The sequence below is a fragment of the Thunnus albacares genome, chromosome 17 (assembly GCF_914725855.1).
Source record: "Thunnus albacares chromosome 17, fThuAlb1.1, whole genome shotgun sequence".
Taxonomy (NCBI): Eukaryota; Metazoa; Chordata; class Actinopteri; order Scombriformes; family Scombridae; genus Thunnus; species Thunnus albacares.
The window spans coordinates 6,494,623-6,508,883 of record NC_058122.1 but is presented as its reverse complement, the minus strand read 5'-3'; the positions used below and the strand labels follow the sequence as shown (position 1 = coordinate 6,508,883).

At 39.3% G+C, this 14,261-nt stretch overlaps 1 protein-coding gene across 2 annotated transcripts; it reads left to right on the top strand.

Moving 5' to 3' along the window:
• The first annotated feature begins 8,318 nt into the window (after positions 1 to 8,318).
• Positions 8,319 to 13,710, top strand: LOC122966118 (prostaglandin E2 receptor EP1 subtype-like). Of its 2 annotated transcripts, none has more exons than XM_044330109.1 (3): positions 8,319 to 9,041; positions 9,866 to 10,794; positions 12,551 to 12,687. In XM_044330109.1, exons 2-3 carry the CDS (start codon positions 9,913 to 9,915, stop codon positions 12,605 to 12,607), a joined length of 939 nt encoding a protein of 312 aa, XP_044186044.1. In that variant the 5' UTR covers positions 8,319 to 9,041; positions 9,866 to 9,912; the 3' UTR covers positions 12,608 to 12,687. The 2 variants fall into 2 exon arrangements, with proteins under 2 accessions (XP_044186044.1, XP_044186043.1); XM_044330108.1 differs by having other exon boundaries at positions 8,324 to 9,041; positions 12,595 to 13,710.
• Positions 13,711 to 14,261: the final 551 nt, after the last annotated feature.

Sequence of the window (14,261 nt, the reverse complement as noted above, 5' to 3'; positions counted from 1 at the left end):
AGGAACACAAACCAAAGACTTCATGGAGATACAACAGGAAATTTTTTGAAAATCCAAAACATTGATGGTTGGCAGGATGGTTAAGTAGATGTGATTTGTGGGGACTGATCTATAAACATGCAAAAACACTGGAAATACCCTTTAAACAGTTAGAAATATTACTGTTGTAAAAACTCATCCCTAAAATATATTATGGGTCTTCTTTTAAGGAATCAAAAATATATACTCAGATAACAGTATGTATTGTTGCAAAAGGAGCAGAGACAGCAGATGAACAATTGTCTATAGTCATATAAAGAAGCCAGAAAATTCATCACTCTTCCCATTACGTGTAATAATACGGAGCAAAGAGGAGGCAGTTCTCATTTTACAATTTCTGAACAGTGCTGATGTTTATTCAAGACAGACTATTTTAGAGTTGATAAGCAGAACAAGCACTGCGGTTCTGTGCAAAAGTTTTACCATTTAACAAGCTGTGTCTGTGAGCCCTGGCCTGCCCCCTCACTGGATGAAGTTCACTGTACAGGACAAGTTAAGTGTGTTTCCATCAAACATGAAAGGGCTGATTGAATCTAATGCCAGATTTCAACAAAGGGACCTTTAGCTCACTGCTTAATGTGGCCAAGCACTGAGAACACGTCCTGTTCAGTGAATTCATGTGAAGACGTTAAGTACAGTTTCTACAGTTGCACAACTTTGTGGGATGTACAAAACAGGAGCTATTAGACAATTTTACACTAAAATTCATCCTGAGGGGGACATCAAATGTTTGTACTAAATTTCGTGGTAACCCATTCAATAGTTACTGAGGCCTCATGGTGGTGTGGTTCTCCTACAGGAGAAGTCAGAGATCAACAAAGTCATCGGGAAACATCCTCTGGGAACCATGAATGTTTGCTTCATGGCAATTCATCCATAGATATTTCAGTCTGGACCAAAGTAATGAACACAAACTGGTAACTGAAATGCCTTCTTTTCTTTAGAAACAATCAGCCTTTTCTGTATTAGATAAGTGATACGCCCATGTGTTTCACTGCTGTTCTTGCGTGACAGAAAACATAGTTTCAAGTGACTTAGTGAGCTGAATGTACACTAAGCACTGGGAGTTCTATGGCTGTTTTCTGATAGATCAGATTATGTGAAATTATGTTTAATTGAAGCACCATTTATGTGTTGAAGTAAATTTTTGCACTTAGATTGAACTTGTGAAGATTGGGCACACACAGTGTCATTGCAATAGCAATGCATGGAAATCTCTAAACATGTATAGGAACCACAGAGGACATTTAGGTCTTATGTAATGTAACACCTGGTCCAATGAGACCTATTACAAAACTTTCCTTTGTGTGTCTTTGGCAGCTCTCTGCAGTGAGCAGTCTTTGCTCTGCTAGCTTGCTGCGCCATTTTGTTTGACTTGTGTTGACAAGCTTTGAGGCCCTGCACACCAAGAGTCCAGCAAGTGACTCGACTCCTCTGTGGAAAAACTGAGGACAGAGAAAAGTAATGATGCACAGGACGGACAATTTTGGCTTCACGCTTGAATGAAATTCATCCTATGATTTCCTAAAGGTCTCTGTGCAGCTGTTATATTAAGTCTGATGAGAAATGCCAGCATAATTAGAGCATCTGAAGGGGAGATGTATAAACTATTATAATTTATATTACTTAATGTTTTGTAATATGATTTTCCTTTTTTACATAGTGATACTTTTTAGAAATGAAATACTAAAGCAGCAAAGATTAAAAGACATTTCCAAACTGCAAAAGAAAAACTTTGTTCTGGAAGAAGCTTTGAGGCTAAAAATAACATTTGTCCATTAGCATCAAAATGTTCAAATCTCTCTTTTACTGTAACTTGTGTGATTTATGTGTCATTTCAACTTTAAAGCTGCACTAATCAATATTTTTAGAATAAACAACTGATTAAATGGCTATGTGTAATGAGAAAGGGGTCGCTTGTAGAGACGAACGCTGAAAGAATTATCACCCGACTGTAGTTCCTCTCAGCTCTACTGAGCTTTTTTTTTTTTTTTTTTAGCATTGTTCAGCTCATTGTTTTGGTTTTATAGCCCGCTATTTTACTGTTTGAGTTCACTTTCACCACTCTTATCAGGGTCATAGCAGCAGCAGGCAGCTGTTTTCAACAAAAAAGTTCTGATAAATCCACCTGGCCAGCACTAAATGACAGACAAAGTTAGCGACAAGCTGGTGCACAAAGTGGAGCATTTAGCCACTAAAGAGCCCTATATTTATCTTACAAGTTTATGGAGACCAAACGTGTGAGCTAAAATCAGAATGAATATTGGGCTTACATTCATCAAGTAAACACAAACACAACTCCAACTGAATGTTAATGTTGCTCTGTGCGTGCTGGACGTGTAAAATAAGCAAGCCAAGAGGTTTTCCAAATCAAATTTACAAGATGCTAATATATCAGTGTGGGCAAAAAAATCTATTGACACAAGTTTAATGACTTTGAAGGATTTTAGGAAATTAATTAGATTCACTGTATCTATGCTTTGGTTCAGCTACGTTATTGAGGTGATATAACAACAAGAACACAATAAACATGCATTACAACATCTGCTTGGAACATTTGTTACACATATTAAAAGTAATGAAACAACTCAGCCATGAGAGAAAGAGCGATGATGTCATCATCATTATCATCATCATGATTTTCTATGACTTGATCATTAAGTAAAAAAGTTCTTGTAATCCAATATGTTGCTTCTCTGCCACAGTCGACCTCCGTTCATGCACAAGGAAAACTGAGCTAAGTGAAACATCATCCAGTCCCTACTGTTCAGTATAATGTGAAGTCAATTATGAACAAGGACAAGTAGGAACAAGTTTAATACCACTGCCTAGAGCAGAGACCGGGGATAGCTCAGACTCATTACAGCAGTGGGGAAAACCTCCTCTCTGAAAGAACAATGGACTGTAAAAAGGGGGGTTATGTTTTGAAAACTTTGTAATACAATTTAACAATAATAATAATGATAATTTAATCAAAAGTTCCACTTGGTTAAGAAAATATTTTTGAGAGCTCGCTGAAATTGAACTCCACGTCGGAGCAGCAGGTATTTAGTAGTCATTGCAGCAAACACACCCACAGGGCCTGGATAATGCACATATCCACAGGTTTGCCATTACATAATCAGACACTGCTCATCACCAGCCTCATAAACTAACATTATTTCTAACTTTTATGACTGCAGAAGGGCCTGGCTGAAATTAGATTGAGTTATGCATTAAGGACCTCTGCTTTGGTGGCTTCTCTCTTTCTGCGACCTTTTCAGCATAGGCTCACACTGGGTAGAGCCTGTTTTTTCACATTGATATTCACAAATGGCATTTTCATTTGATTTATACAGTAACTGAATGATAACTGGCCTCTGCTCTTGTGCTGCGGCTATTTCACACTTTGATGCGTCAAGGAAGTGGCCATTCATTACCCACGCTCGGGGAAAGACAGGAATGATAATGTGAGCAGCTCAGTGACTACTGTTCATTTAAGCAGCAGAGATTACATAGGCATAGCCAGGCATACACGATGGACCGGAGGCAGAACAGACCTCATATAAAGGCGTTTGACGTGTTTGAATGTGTACAATGTTTTGAGAACAGAGCAAATATACCAGCATTGATTGGTAAGTGCGTCACCATGCAATGAATAATAGTGGAGGTTTCATTCTACGGCAATGATGACGTGTGGCACCCTCTGGAGCATGACTTAGAGGTCAGCAGGCACTTTGGTACATCCAGTTATTGATGTATGCTCCAAAGAAACAGTATAAAAGTAAACACATCAACATTACATATTATCATCTTATAGAGTTGTTGTGATGTAACATGTTAGCAAGCAGTCAAGAAAAAGTATTTTTGGCAACTAGCACAACATTAACATATTATCACATTAAGACAAACATGTTAGAAAACAGTTGTCTAATTACACGTCCAGAAGATATGGAGCAACATTAGCATTTATATGTAGTTGTGTTTCTGGTCATCTAGAGAATATAGTGCAATATTCACTCTCGTTTTAGTCACCAACTCCTGACGGAAATATTTGTCTGTCAGTCTATTGTTTGGTATTGGGAAGTGTATAATTGTGTATAATTAGTTTATCAGAGCTTTTTCCACTGAAAAGAGCTTTTAGCTTCTGCTGATAACGGGACTGATGAGGACGTGAGACTTAACCAAAACAATACATTTTCCAAAACAATTAGCTGGAAGATGCTAAAATGCTGACGGTAACTGCAGAAATGATGATGATTCTCAGTGGGTTCATCACAGTGACCCCCTCTCACTTTACAAATAGTCATTGGATCAGCTACTTATATGAACATATTGCTTACTGCAGTATTAACGTTCAGAAATCATTTTCCCATATATCTTTGGAAAAATGATCTTCACTAGAATTTTAAATGAAGATCTGTGGGTGACAATGTGACAATGCTTGGCTGTACAACATGAGTATGTATGACTAAGCAACAAGTGGGCTGCTAGTTGTTCATCAGAAGAGGGGAACATTTTCACGTACACTTGTTTTTGAACATGTGTGCAGGCTATGTGTTAGTCTAAGTTTCCATGTTTCCCTGGACAAACAGTAGTGAGGAAGCTGTGGTTTACTGGTCTCTGGTCAAGGGCTTTTCTAATATCCCTTGTGTGTAAATCGGCTCCCTGGGGGCCTGAGCAAGACTTCTCATCTTCATATCTGCTGCTGTTTTGTTCATGCATGACAGAGAAACTTTCTTTTCTCGCATATGTGTTCTTACGTACGTGCAGAAATGCACTGTAATGGAGTTAGCAGGAATCCACATTATTATTGTTATAGTAACCTTAAACCTACAATAACAGATTTTTTGGTCACTTTGGGGCAGCAGAAACAAGTTGGGAAGCTTTTAAGTTCAGCAAACAGATGCCAATTTACACATCCGTCAGGAATGAGCAACATTAGCATTAATTTGGAGTCATGATCTGGCCACCTGATGAATGTAGGTACAATAGTCATTTTCCTTTTAACCCTCTTTCTGATCTCTACCAGTTCCTGAGGGAAATATCTGGCTCTTTAGCTGCTAAATGTTATGCTATGTTAACTAGTGTTTGCTAACTGTGCCATTTGGTACTGGGCAGTTATAGTGTATATTGTATAGTATTGTTTTTTAGAGCTTTTTTTTTTCTGAAATAAGATTCATGAGAGCAGAGTGAACTAAAACAGTGAAGTTACCTGCTATAAAAGCTGAAAGACACTAAAATCCTGAGGGAAACTGTGGTGATGCTGTTGTGATTGAGAAATATTTGCCAGATACAGAAAAACTATTCAGCCTAAACACTCTCCTGTATATCAGAGAAATTGGAATTCATGACGTAGCTTGATCCCAAAAAAATGACTAATGTTATCCAGAATATTAACTGATAAGTTAAGCGGGGGAGTGGAAGTTGTAGTGACTCCACAGTTACATAGTATGCCAAAAAAGGTCAGAGTACAAGAGATCAAGAGATATAAGGTATTTTTTTTAAAGCAGTTCCCAGAAATAGCCCACCTCTCCTCTCCTCTCCTCCATTCTCCTCTCTTCTCCTCTTCTCCCCTCTCTTCTATTCCCTCCCAAGAACCTCCACAACCACACTGCCATGAAGGACAGTCAGACATACTTTCACTGCATGCGGTCAGTCGAGGGGTCTTTAGACTGAGCCTTTCCAGGACTGTGTAGGCAGTGGGGGCACGGGAGAATAATTTTAATACATTACTTTATGTATAACTGCTTTACGTGAAGTATCTCCAGTCAACTTAAAGAGCAAGACCATAGTATTGTATTATTCATTTGGACCATAAAGATGGATAATTTTAGAAAAAATGCCAAAAACACACTTTGCAACAGGGTGAAATAACAGTCATCTCGACCCATTATCATGGCTAGCTCCTACTTTATCAAAATACACTTTCCCTGAGACAGTGAACAATTGATTGCATATAAAACCCAATGAGCATGACTTGCATAATTACACAAAAATGTTTGGACTAAAAGCATGGTAATTATGAGGTTTTCGACAAATAAATCATGGAATTTTTTGTGGCTGTTTTCTTTTTTACAGAAATGCAGAGAATGGAGTGACAAACAAACTGCAGCCAACTGTATCCATCCGTTCTGCCGTGTTCTTCTGCCGATGTGGATGATTTGAAACTGTGACACTGTCACACAACGAGTCTCTCGTCAGACAAACGCCATTTAAGAGAAAAATGTGAAACTGAGGGCACTGATTGACACAAAGTGGAGATTTAGCAAACACGATGAGCCTCAGGTACACATGGTTTCTGGTGTTTTTACTGGACCTGGGCTGGGCCATTCGGTCAACAGATTCCTGCGTAATGAAGTGAGGCATTCAAAGTCTAAAACACATCCCTGGACAAGGTGGAGCTCTTTGAGCCTGAGGCCTTTCAATCAGGTGAGAGTGATTTTCAGAAAAGTCACACATACTCTGTAGTAACATATTTATCATAGGTTCAAAATAATACTAGGTAATCCTAACAAAGCAGCTTGTAGTCAAGTTAGAATTATTGCTGAATTGATGTTGTACAGCACAACACAAAGTCATTCTTTAGACTTATTTACAGTTGTTTTGCCATGTGGTTTCCTGTTCTATTGTGTATCCCTTTGGTACAAATAAAAATATGCAATCAACATGGCTACACAATTGAGTAAATAGCAACCATGTGGACTTAAGATACAGCAGCAAAGACTGAACGTCTCAAAAAAACACAGAGAAGTCGTTAAATGTAAGCCGGTGAAAAAAAATTCATTCTTCCTTTAGTATGTGTACAGACAGACGATGGCACACACAGAAGTGGAAAGAGATCCTTAAAGCCAAGAGAATCAGACATTGTGTGGCAGAGGGTCACTGTTATAAAGCCTTTACCAAACATTTTTTCACCTTTTGTTTTCATTTTAAAGTCCAAATTATTTTTAGTTCAGTTTTTTTTGCAGAAACGGTCACTGTGCAAAAATATATTGAGGTATGTTTATACATCTAACCTGAGATGAACTCCTTCTTGTGGTTAAAGAGAACACTTCTTTTGTTTGATACTGTAAATATCATGAGATATTCATGAGGAGAAAGACAAACATTTTTAGACATGAGGGAGGACATCTGTCACATCTGTCTTTGTGTTGCTACAAAAGAAAAGAGAGTATGTTTATACTTGCCTTTATCCTGTTCTAATGCTGTAACTGTGTGAAGATAAAATGACCCATAATAAGCATGCTTCCCTATTTTGCTGTGCTCTTTTACAGAGCAGACTGGCTTCCTGCCTCCTGTCTTTTCGGCAGATAGCTCTCCATGTGCCATCTCTCCTCCCAGCCTCCTTTCCATTCATGAGTTCTTCCATTCAGCATAATTCAGCCGCATCAGGTGTTAATCTAAGCTTGGCGCCATGTTTTGACTGACAAGGATGCATCAACCCCAGCTGATGCTGCTGCAGCTGCACCTGTCTCTAATGTTGCAGTAAATGGGATGCAATCTGACTCTTTGGCCAGTACAATTCACTTGTACTCATACTTGTACTCTTATGTGATGTGTGCTGTTAAAACACATTTTTAAAATCACATTTTTTTAATTAAAATGTTCTAGCACAAACGCCTCACCATAACACACACACGTACAGTATATTTCGTGTGTTTATGCACCTACATTCCAGTCCTTACCTCACTGCTCTACCAGTCAAAGAGGACATTTTTCAGAACACAGCTGCAGTGTGTTTGTGAACAAAGAGCTGTATTGTGTACATTTACACTTCATTTTACAGCAGAGTCCCGCCACTGTTATGACATAAGGTGACAGGGAGATAAGATGTCCTCCCACTGGAGGAGATATTTCAGAGATGTACCAAGATGTGCCTTACTGGTGATGACAGGAATCTGAGACGCTCCAGATTCTCTCTTTTCATCATTTGATTCTGCAGGCTTAGTACTATGACACTGGTATTTTATGTTTCTTTGTTTTTTCATCTGAAATGTGCAATGTGCTTTTCCTCCCAAATAATCCCTCTCTGAGGCGATGCCTGGAGCATTAAATCCTAATGTCCCCAGCAGCAGCAGCAGCAGCAGCAGTCTGGCTGGCCTTTTAGAGAACTGGAAAATTATTTGCAGTCACAGCTGCAGCTTCAGACTGTGACAGAGATGTTTGTAGTGGCGGGAGCACAGCTGGTTTACATCGGTGAGAGCTGACCACGGGGCTATTGAGGTTGTTCTGATGAAGCAGGCAGGGAGGGGAGTGTTTTATTTCTACAGAATTAACAGAGGTTGTCTCAGAGAAGGGACGAGTCTCGAGGGCAGTAAGGCAAACGTGATGCAGGTTCACGTTACTTCAACCATCTGTTACGAAATCTAATCTGGTTTAAATCAGAATACACTACAAAGATGTTTAATTTAAACTGCTGTGATATGAGATCATACTTATTTTAGTTGATAACTACATCACTGCCCATAAAAGTGATACCTTAAAGGAACATCTTCCTGCAGCTGCAGGTAGGTCTGCCCTCCGATTTTAAATTCTACAGGTTGTTGTTGTTGTTGTTAGCCTTAATTTTTAAGCCTCTACATCCAATAATTGTCCTGCGAGGTTGAGTCAGGGGCGAGGCAGTTGAAATATTCATAGTCTCCTCTGGGATTCTGTTGAGTGGCCCATTCACTCCGTCCGCTCCAAGCTGCTGCAAGGAAATTGCTGGTTTTCTCCAACTGATACACCCAGAGGCGATGTGAGCACGGTGCAGCTCCGGCATATAAAAGCAGCCAGCCGCAGTCAGAGTCACAGAGGACATGCTTGTGCAATGTTACAGGGAGGCTGCTTGTTCTGAGAGCAATCAGAGAGGAGTTTCCACACAGCCTTAGTTTCATAATGTGGAAACACTTCAGGTGAAGAAGTCCTCTTTCTCTGAGAGAACAACTGCTCAAACCTGGATTTATTTATTTTAGGTAGCTTCAGTTATGACTAATTGTCAAAATCAACCTAGTCATGTCCATGGATTTCTTATTTCAAAGGTAGGACACATTTAAACATACATTTAAACTTACATGTGAAGGTAAATTCAAAGGACAAATGGCATGCTCTGAGGCTATCATTCAAAGTTACATTTCTTTTTTCCTAAATCTTCTTGTTATGTCTTCTTATGTTAAAATGCTTTTTTAATTTTTGGGTAAAATTTACCGTTTGGATTGAGCCTATTTGTGGTCAGAGGATATGTCAAATGATAACAAATGGAAAGAAATTAAATAACTTTTCACAGAAAAGGAAATGAAACACTCTCACATCAACTTCAAAACTGTGATAGTTGGAAGGAAAACGAGACTCCAGATGTGCGGTAATGTTTGGCAAGAAGGAGTTGTGTCTTAAAGTATATCGGATGTAACACATACAGTGTGCAGATTTACCGACTTCCTGCCTGTAAATAAATCTTCAATATAATCCCAGTAATGTATTCCTTGCATGTTTATGTACGACTTGTTGTGAGCTACATACAGTACAGATTTGATTTACTGATTTATTAAAGCCACTGTTTCATCACTGCTGCACAGTAACTGTGTTTTTCAAGGAATGTGTGCAGCAATGTTCAGTGTCAACAGAAACTGTCAGAACTTGTTCAGACTGCTCGTTCTGCCTTGTACGAAGAGAAAAGTGAAGATCTTTGCGCCTGAACCTCAGAGTGTGCTGAGAACTGATTTGTTGTGTTTTAAAGATGACTCACTTTATCCTGAGAAGCTGTGCTTGTTCATAGAGACAACAGTAATGAAACACATTCTTTGACGTTTTCCCCCCATAAAATATTTGAAGCTCGTTATCTGATCCAATTTCTTTTCCCTCTCAGCACCTTCTCAGACAAAGGAACCACATCAGGCCCGGAGCCCAGCAGTGATGTTGGCAATGCAGCACTACAACACCTCGGGCATTATTGCCTCCTTTCCCCTCTCTAACCACACCACCATGGTGCAGGAGCCTGAGGTGGCAGCCGTAACCCATAATACCACCCGTCCACTGAGCACTCCCGCAGCTGCTGGCATCTCCATGACTCTGGGCATTGTGTTCAATGTGGTGGCCCTCGTCATTCTTGCCAAGGCTTACAACCGCTTCCGTCGACGCTCAAAGGCCACTTTTCTGCTCTTTGCCAGCTCCCTGGTGGCTACTGACCTGGCTGGACATGTTATCCCCGGAGCCCTCGTGCTGAGAAGATACTCAGCAGGCATTGAGTCCACTGGGACTGATCCAGTCCCCACCTTTCGAGATGATCCTTCGGGTGATCCTGACCCCTCTTGTCTGTTTCTGGGGAGTTGCATGGTGTTCTTTGGCTTGTGCCCACTCTTCCTGGGCTGTGCCATGGCTGCTGAGCGCTGTCTGGGTGTCACAAGGCCTCTGCTGCACGCTCGGCTGGTGACCACAGCAAGGACAAAGATAGCACTGGCCCTGATCTGGCTACTGGCTTTATGTGTGGCCCTTTTGCCCTTCTTCAGTTTGGGTGCCTACACTCACCAACACCCAGGGACATGGTGCTTCATTAGGGTGATGGAGGGCACTAAAGCGACTGATCTGGCCTTTGTCATGCTGTTCTCTGGACTGGCTTTGAGCTCTCTGGCCTCGGCCTTTGTGTGTAACACCATCAGTGGGATCACGCTAGTTAGAGCAAGGCTAAAGAAGAAGCCCAGCTCCCGACGCAGCTCGGCTAGGTCGCATGACACTGAGATGGTGGTCCAGCTGGTTGGCATCATGGTCACCTCCTGCATCTGCTGGAGCCCTCTGCTGGTGAGTTTGGGGTGGATCAGATTGGGAAAAAAGTGAAAATGTGTTACACCAATGCCTTGTGTTATCTAACAGACATTTAATCACACTAAAAACAGGCATATTTTAATATGATTAAATGTCACTGTATGGATAGGGTATATGTGTTGTGTCTGATTTCTCAAATCACAGATCAGTGTTAAAAGGGGAAAAGGAAATTAACTTTATCAAATTTACTAATTTTTTAGGAAATTGCAAACAACTTTGATTACTTTTTCAAAATTTAGATAAACATGTCAATACACCACCATAAACATGACATTATGTTTAAGGGAAATAATTAATTCCATTACAATGCATGACAAAACTATATCATTTTCTCAAATTCTCTGTATGCGCCCATGAAATGAAAGATGTTCATGAAAAACAAGACAAATCTTATTCATATTCGTGCAGCTTTTATTAAAACTGAGCGCTCGCTCATGTCAGATGAAGTGGTTTGTTGATTAGTTTGCTACAGTCTCTGACATCATTTAGATAGCTAACACTCCAGGTCATTAGTAGCTGTTTGACTGCTAATAACAGAACTTTGGTATAATTTTACAGTTATAATTTAATACCAAAAGAACAAAGTAAATTAGCAGACCTAAACTATTAAAGATTGAAACATTCCAGTTATGTCGTGCTTATAACTCCACACAGTGATACACAGTTTAGTCTGACTGTCAAAACTAAGAAGGGACAGCTCATAGAGTTTCATCACAGAAAGATGTTCAGAGCAGCAGGAAACAATTGAATTTCATGATCATTCCAAATGACTTAAGTAGCTTCACCATTATTTATGTTATCACTCGTACCTATCAGAGAATGATCTTATTTAAACTCACATTACTGAGCACTGACAGAGTGCTCTGTCAGTGATAATATTGACCCAGAGAAGAGTTTGTTTAATTTATTGAGCATTCCTGGTGGCTTACAGCAGCTGCCTAAGAAATTTATTTTCTTATACTGTCAAACAACATTTTAACCCCTAACATGCAGATTTTTCTTGTTGGAAAAATCATCTTATTGCTGTCTGACAGTATCATATACATATATTCTTTATCAGCATGTTTCACCTCTCCATTGAAGATATATGGTGTTTACACTAAGTGAAATATTCAAACCTAAGACTCAGTGATTTTAATAGCTGCACCATTCTATCAAGCTGACATATTCTTGATGTCGTGTGTATAATTTTATTCACATTTCCCAAGATGTCAGACTGACATATTTGGTATTTTTGGGATCTTGAGGTCCCAAAAATACCAAGGGTGAGGTCTCTACCAGATAATAAAGTTCTGCGGGTGGAAGCAATGTTTGGCTGAACAGCATGAGGTTGTAATGACGCATCGCCAGATCAGTGCGGATGAAGGGGCTAAACAGTATTGCTATTATCATGAATCACAGATATTTTTTGCACAGAAAAGAAAAAAAGGAACACATTATGGTTCTTAGTTAATTAATTCATTAAATTTAATGCATTTGCTCAACAGATGTATGAACTGCATAAATGCATCACAATTTGTTTCCATTATTTGGTCAAACATTTTGAGCTCATAATAATGTCACACTGCAGAAATATCCCAGATTTTTCAAGGTGTAAGCTTGAAAAGGATGTAACATGTCGATTGTGAACAAAAGCATATTTGCAATAAAGTATTAGCACAGCCAAAAAACAAACATCTATTACATGAAATATTTCATCATCACTGCTATCTATTTGTTTTTATTTTATTAGGTGCTACAGGATGAGCCTAAAGCTGTTTCTTTGGTTGTTTTTAGATCTTTGGACTGATATCAGCCACACGGTCCTACAGTGGCTCCCTAAACAGTGACATAGACACTTATAGGAGCCTGATGGTGACGGGTGTCAGGATGGCAACCTGTAACCAGATCCTGGACCCGTGGGTCTATATTCTGCTGCGACGCGCCATCCTCAGGAAGATCTACCGCATCACTAGAAGGCAGGCCAGTTTCAAGGGAAGCAAGTTCTTTTCCGTCCGCTGGGATGTCAGCTCCTTTCAGAACTCAGAGAAGAGCAGTGCTAATAAGATTTAAGGGACTTATAGAGGAAGATAGAAAAACTGGCATCTATCAGTCTTCAAGGGATTCTCTGTCACTTGACAGCGGGATCAGCACTGAACCCAGGAGCCAAACATCTGGATCAGACTTCAGTGTTAAAAGGTCCCAAATGAAAATAGATTACTTTCTTGGCTGGTGGGAAAGAGAGTCACCTTGGTTTGTGTGTATGAATTATTATGTGATGGGATCCCAAGTGGTTAAGAATTGTTTAAAATATAATTGACTGGCTGATGATAACCTCTTAGGTTGTTGCATGTATGAGCCAGTGTTACACCAGAAAGGGAAAAATCCCCAGCTCATTATAAACTGCTAATAGTGTATGCAATATGGCCTGTATGCAGGACACGTTTGCAATGTAGTCTGTCCTCTGTGAGAGCAGACGTACTGTAAATTTTAAAATATATATTTTGTTGGTTGGAGTATAATATGTTAACTTTTGCTGAAGAGAAGACTGTATCTAGTCTTGAAGCAAACATCTCACCACAAAAGTTTTGTCTGTAAACGTTATATTCGTTTTGTTCTCTGACATAATGTAAAAGTCAATGACTTGTGTAAATGCTCACACAAGAGAGCAAAAGAAAAGGCTGTGCTTTTACCTCAGCTTGAAGATGTGAAAAATATCCCGCGTGTGTCCAATGTAGTGCTGTGACATGAATGTGAATGTGTGTCTTTATTGCGTGTCTGTGAATATATCTACAGTATTTTCCCCGAGTGTATGGGGACTGAAGTGAAGCTATCTGTTGCAAAAAGCTAAATGAATGTGATATTGTCAAGAAAAGGGAATGTAAAATGACATAATAAATGGTTGCCTGTTAATATTTCATCTCATTCTTGTTTATAATTTGCATCATATTTTACATCTTTGTCAAAATTTGGTAAGATTTCCTATATGCAGCTATATTTGGACATGAGACCTTGTGCTGTTAAACATATAGCACATTTCATACACAGCGGCTGGTCAAAGTGCTTTACAAAGTACATAAAATATGTAAGATAAGATTAGAATAAAAAAAACACACAGAATGTGTGTACAGGTAGGTTTTAGGTTTAGATTTAAAGCGATAGTTCAACATTCAGGGAAACATGCTTATTCACTTTCTTTAGAGTTAGATGAGAAGAGTGAAGATGTGCAATGATTTTCTATATTCCATTGTGGGCAATGCGCCTCAGTTTTGACTTTATTTCGATAGGTATCATTCTGGCATGTCCAGTCATTAATTTGTGCAATGTGCTGATGTGCATGGTCCCATATTGTGTGTCAATGGGACCATAGTTATTCAGTGAAAGAGGAACGTAAGTATCATCTGCATAAGTATGGTATCTTATCTTGTTTTGATAAACCTGATAGTATGTACAGATTGAATATA